Here is a 6424-nt window from a genome sequence, read left to right as displayed (position 1 = left end):
TAACCACTGTTAACACCCTGTGCAGAGGGCACAGGGAGCAGTGATGCTTGTATATAATAAGCCGCTGTGGGTTTCAAAGTCTACGTTTTAACATAGATCTTCAGTAACTAAGGGGAAATAGCAATAGCATTGATATATATATATGTTTTCTTCTCTGCCATATTACAGCAAAAATATTTGTCAAACAGATGGCAGTGTCTTGAAAAGATAAAGTAGAATATACTGTGCTGACAGCATCGAATACGTGTCGCTGTTGTCTCAGTAACAAGAACACCTTTTCCATCGCTTATTCAGCAACGATTTTGCCTTTGGCAAAAAAATGAGCAAAACAATTATTAAAAGTGTCCCTAAGGCACACTGATGAGTTGGAGAGCTGCACTCACGAAAGGATAGGTTAAATACTGAAGGTGTTCAATTACAATTCAGTTTTCTTAAGTGGAAAACATGTTGCATATTGAATATTTTATGATGCTATGAATTCTGAGTTCAAGCTATAAAACTGTATTTTATTTGGACAATGGAGAACTACTGGCACTGTGTTAGAAAACAGTATATTTGTTAGAGAAATGTTTGCATATTTTAAATCGACTATGAATGTGTCTTAGATAAAAAGCACTGGCGCAGCAAATTGGTCTGGCTTTTTGCTATGGAACGCATTCGGTAATAGCTGGGCATCTTTGTCTGTGCTGTTTCTAGATGTCCCACAAATTAAGAAAAATCCAGCACATATTCTGCCATCCACTAGGATGACAAAGAAAACATGGCTTTAAGTACACCTGTATTGTAGTTGTAGTTCTGCAGTTTTTAAACCTGCAGAAGAACCTACCAAAAAAAGAAAGAAGAAACCCTACTGGTTAAAATTAAATATGTCACCCCTAAGTAGATCCTATAGATATAAGGTATAGTGCCTAATATTTAAAAGGGAAACGTGTAAGAATTTTGTTTGCATGTCCCTTCAGTGATCAGCCCTCAAACTCCAAGAATAACACTCAATTAAAGTACTATTTTTGTTTTAGGATAAGCTACAGAAATGATTGAGTGATTTTCCAAATATTTCGGAAGAGTAGCTTTTAGAAAGTTAACAAGCTGAATCTCCATTGGGCTAATTAGCATTGGGCTATCAAAAGCTGTCTATTGTCATTGCTTCCTGTAGGACGGGTGAGAAATGCTCCCTGAGAAACAATCGCTTAAGCATTTTGTTGGAAAATGGCCCTCTCTGAAGGGTGAACACAAAACCTTTACCATCCTCCTCCTCTTTTTCTGACCTTCTTTTTGTTGGCTTTAGAACTCTGAGCAATTTACCACTGCTAACCAGTGCTAAAGTGCATGTGTTCTCTCCTCTAAATATTGAATAATTAGTTTACACCTGTTTGGTATACCGTATACCATATACCCAGGGCCTGAACTTCAAACGTTACTAGTGGGCTGCAGCACTGATTGTGCGATCCTCAGAAGTAGTCTTTCAAACCTGTCTCAGGCCTGCCACTGCAGTGTTTGTATGTGCAGTTTACTTCCACTTTTACCTGGCCTTTAAACGTCTTATAAAGCTATAAACTCCCATTTTATTACATCTAAGTCATCACTTAGGTAGTCCCTAGGTACCCTAAGACCTTTTTTTTGTTGACTTGTGGTAAATATTTTAGTAATTTACCTTGATCAGAATTTCTATATTATCAATAAGGTCAAGTATGAAGAGCAGAGTCTGTGGTGGTTCGAATTCAGGGTCTTTATTCAGTAACACGAGTTAAGGGAGAGCTCCGTCACCTGAGGAGGATCGGAAGAATCTCTAACTTTATTATCAGAACACTGTGTATTTATACATAGAAAAGAGGAAGGAGCTTCCCTTTAATGCAGGCACGTGTCATATGTTGCAATAAAACAGAAGACATGACTAAGGAAAACAGGCTGCGTCATGATTAAATGAGGAAGCACAAGAGAAGCAAAAATGTGGAGAAATCACCCTAGGCTGGTTCCTTAGATAAGAGAGAGATGGTCGTGACAGGATGTCTGTTTGTCGTGTTTCAGCATTCGGGGGCTCTTCTTCTAGGAATTGGTTGTCGTGGTTTAGCAAAACGGGGCCTATTTCTCTGAATCGGCCCGATTATAAGGAAATGGTTACAAATGGGGGGGTCTTGTTCTCGGAATCGGCTTGACCATAGGAATGTACAGTTTGAGTGAGGAAGCTGGTTCTCGGAATCGCCCTGACCATAAGAATGTACCTTTGAATTTTAGAGGAAGGAGAGTGCGTGTGCAACTTTGTGTGCACGTGATCGGGTTTGCTCGTGTGTTCGTTTTGCTCGTTTGCTCGTTTCTGACATGAATGGGCTCGGGGACGTGACTGAGAGGGTGTATGATGGGACATAAACTACGAGTAATAATCATTTTCCACATTCCCTGCTTTTCCCATAATATACCCTTTTAAAATTCTTCTTCTTTTTAGTCTACTTCTATACTCATTAGGCCGTCTACTTGTTCCTGTAACATGATTCTTTCCTTTTCTTTCTTTCTGGACTGGGGTTTGGGAATGCAGGCAGTGATACAGAAACTACAGAGAGCTGGGCCCCACTGAATACAGAGGCAACTGGAGAAGAGAATGACTAGAGCAAGACCTATTATCGTAAGGATCTTCCATCCCCATGAGGACAGGAGGCCCCAGAGCCATCCCGTCAGGGACCAGGCAGCAGTGTCTGCGTCTAGCTTCTTGGAAAGTACATGAAGGCGGGAAATGGCAGAATACACTGAGGGAGCATTATCTGGAATGTATATACAGCAGCTGGATCCGATCAGTTCACATACGCCACCACGGTCCGCTAATATGATATCTAGGACCATACGGTTCTGTGACGTCATGAGTCTATCGGAAGCCATCTCAGCGGTGATGTTACTTAATGCACCAGCTGTTTCATTTATGGCTCCCTGGACTACACGAGTCAGTTGTCTTATGTGGCAGTTATTGATCATGGGCCCCCAGAAAGGGATGATTCCTTTGAAGAAATCGCCAGCCTCCTGATCCACTGCGTCTTCAGCATCTATTATCCCCCTTCGCCGTCTATTAATTACAGTTGGAGGATCACTTAGATAATAATCTGCTGGGGCGGTGTAGGTAGGGGGGAGGAGAAATGCAATATTGCACTTCCCGGACCAGCCTTGAGGTAGCCAAGTACGTGCGTGAAGTCCACAGATAAAATATGTGTTGGGGGCGGTGGTCATTGTGGGGAAGTTCAAATCGGGTAGGGTGTACGTCTTATTACACTCACTGTCTCCCATCTTCTGACCCTTGCCCTTACCTCTTACATAAAACAGGCCCTTATGAGGCACAGCCCATCCTCCCTGCTCTGTCTGTCTCTTCTGAACTGAGAATGTTTCTCTAAAGGAGGTAGTGTCGTTAAAGAGGGAATAACTGGTATTTTCACTAGTATCTGCTCGTCCCCAAGTCGCGGTGAAATCTACCATCTTTTGAACAGCGCGCACAGTCTTTGTCTTAAACTCGTTCCAGGTACTAGTGTTTTTGGTCTTGGTCTCAGGGATGTTTCTAACAGAGGCCGAGAATATCATAGAGAGAGCATAGGTAGATCCAGCATAGCCGAAAGGGAGAGGGATAAAAGGCATACCTCTGTGTACAGAGTGTGGCATTAAGCCGCAGACCCAACAGTTAGTTTTGTTGATAACTAGTTGGTGTTGATGGAGTGTGGAGATGAATGTGTTATTGAAGAATTCTTTTCTCCTACTTTCGAGATGCGGGGGAAAATCTACGTGTGAATGCATAGCAGTGTTGTTCAAAAGCGTAGGGGGAGAGAGTGGAAAAGCTAGATGAAGGAACCAACCTAGACAAGCCATGATGCATAAAATAAGAATCATGGTAGAAAGGAAAATGGAAACTTTGTTCTGTAACAATTTCGCACAATGAGTCTTTATCTTCATGATTTCGGCTGCTTAGTCTGAGTAAAGTATGCACCAGTGACCGGACACTTCCCAGCAACCGCTTCACCAAACGTCCGTCTTTGGCTTAAATAGCCACTGGCAGGCCGAGGTCAGGTGCAATGTCTCAAGTCTGTTTTAGATAAGATCGCAGCCGCGATTTGTACTCTTCTTTGGGCAAGAGTTCTGGAAGGGGTGAAATAAACTCTGTTGTTTCAGTGTCTTTAAAGTCTGATGTTTTAGTGTCTCTGGTCTCGGGATCAGCGACAGCGCCCGAAGGAGTTGGCCCATAGAAGGGCTTGCAGTGGCTCACATGGAACCAACCTTTTCATCCTTCGATTTTGACGGCGGTCCTCATCGTGAGCAGCACCAGCTTGGGAGACGTCCGCCTTCTTTCCAGAGGGCTGGTTCGGTCAAAATTTCTGACGAGCACCCGTTGGCCAGGTTGAAGAGAGTGCTCGTCGGGCGTGGTCTTGTCTGGAAAGGCTGCAGCCACCTGTGAACGGCAAGAACGTAGTGCAAACATCAAAGAAGCCAAGTAATCTGTCAGTACATTTGCATCAATGTCAGTTAGCTTTTTAGGAGATGGGACACCCCAGATATTTGGAGGTCTCCCATATGTGACCTCGTAGAGTGACAGACCCGTCCGGGAATGTGCCACCATTCGCATGTAGAACAGGGCGACGGGAAGGGCTGTCACCCAGTCTATTTGTTTGTCAGTGCATATTTTTCCCAACTTGGTTTTCAATGTTTGGGTATGTAGTTCGACTAGGCCTGCTGCTTGGGGATGCCTAACACAGTGAAATTTCCATGTGTATCCTAACAGTAAGGAGACTGCTTCCATTAATTTAGAGGAGAATGGTTGTCCATTGTCAGAGTAGATGACTCTGGGCAACCCATATCTAGGGAAAAATTCCCTCACCAATTGTTTAGCTGTCATTTGGGCACCGTAGTCTGGGACAGGATAAGCGTCAGTCCATCGGATTAAGGCACAGACTACTACGAGGACATACTTATATCCTCGACATCTTTCCATTTGGATATAATCCATTTGAAGGACTTCAAAGGGGTGGTCTGGGGGATGGAACCCTCCTTGTTCAACTGATACACTTTTCCCGGGATTGAAATGACAGCAAATCATACAGGTTCGTACTTTTTGTTTGGCTGCTGCACGCAGATGCTTGTTGTGCCATATTAAATTCAGATTGTCTAACATTCCTTTTTCTCCAAGGTGGGCAGGACCATGGGCAGTTTCTATAATTACGGGAACCATTATGTCAGGGAGAAACCATTTGGACTTGTCTTTTGTTACCCAACCTTAATCTGTGTGTGAACCTCCCTCTTCTTCCCATTTTCTCTTTTCGGTCTCTGTGGCTTGGTTTTGGATGTCTACTACATCTTTGGTGGGATCGATAACTGGAAAGATGGTTCTAATGGTGGTTTTGGTGTTTAGAGTTCCTGTCTGAGCAGCATGTTTAGCTGTGGCGTCCGCCAGATCATTACCTCTAGTGATAGAGTCTATGACTTTGGTGTGTGCTTTACATTTTAGTATAGCTACTTCTGTAGGTCTGTGTATTGCTTCTAGTAGCTGGAGGATAAGATCTCCATGTTGGATCTTGGTTCCATGAGAGGTTAGGAAACCTCTCTCTCTCCAGAGGATGCCGAAGTTATGGACTACCCCGAATGCGTACTGCGAATCGGTGTAGATGTTGACTCGTTTTCCTTTAGACCCCTCACATGCTTGTGTGAGAGCTATTAGTTCTGCTGCTTGTGCTGAATGTATGGATATTCTAGCTGCTAAAAGGACTGTGTTTTCTGTAGTAACAGCATAGGCTGCTGAAAGTTCGCCTGATTGGAGGCTCATACAGGATCCGTCTACAAACAGTGTGTGTTCTGGTGCACTTAGGGGAACATCTGTAAGATCAGACCAGGGTTTTGTGACTAGTTCGACTACCTCTAAGCAGTCGTGAATCTGATTGTCAACTGGAACAGTAGGCAGTAGTGTAGCTGGGTTGAGGATATTGCATCTTTTGATGATGATGTGGGGTTGGAACAGAGTGACTTCATAACCTGTGAGGCGAGCTATGGTCAAGTGTTGTGTCTGTCTCCTATTCAAAATGAGTTCTACTGCATGTGGAACTTGTACTTCAAGAGAGTGTCCTTGTACTATGGAATCACTTTGTCGTATTGCTAGAGCTGTAGCTGCAACAGATTTCAAACAGGCAGGCAAACCTTGTGCAACAGGGTCAAGAGTGCTAGAAAAATAAGCATAGGGACGATGTTTGTTGGCTTGTGTTTGTGTGAGTACTGACAAGGCTGTACCTTTCCGTTTTGTGACAAAGAGGACAAAAGGTTTGGCATAATCAGGTGTAGCTAGGACAGGTGCAGAGCATAATGCTTGTTTGAGGGTGTCAAAAGCAAAAGTATGATCAGGTGTCCATGGCAATGGGGAAGAGGTTGTGGTCGTTAGCTGTATCAGGGGTTTGGCCAAGTAAGCAAATTGGGG

General features: G+C 43.6%; 1 protein-coding gene across 1 annotated transcript; it reads right to left on the bottom strand.

The window, feature by feature from the left end:
• Window positions 1-2436: 2436 nt before the first annotated feature.
• On the bottom strand, window positions 2437-3921 carry LOC147696837 (uncharacterized). The gene has a single exon (XM_086933249.1). The coding sequence runs from the start codon at window positions 3919-3921 to the stop codon at window positions 2437-2439; it is 1485 nt and encodes a 494-aa protein (XP_086789375.1).
• Between the last annotated feature and the right edge of the window lie 2503 nt (window positions 3922-6424).

This window comes from Lissotriton vulgaris, chromosome 8 (genome assembly GCF_964263255.1).
Source record: "Lissotriton vulgaris chromosome 8, aLisVul1.2, whole genome shotgun sequence".
Taxonomy (NCBI): Eukaryota; Metazoa; Chordata; class Amphibia; order Caudata; family Salamandridae; genus Lissotriton; species Lissotriton vulgaris.
Note: the sequence above shows the minus strand (reverse complement) of the source record. Positions and strands in the feature narration are given on the sequence as shown.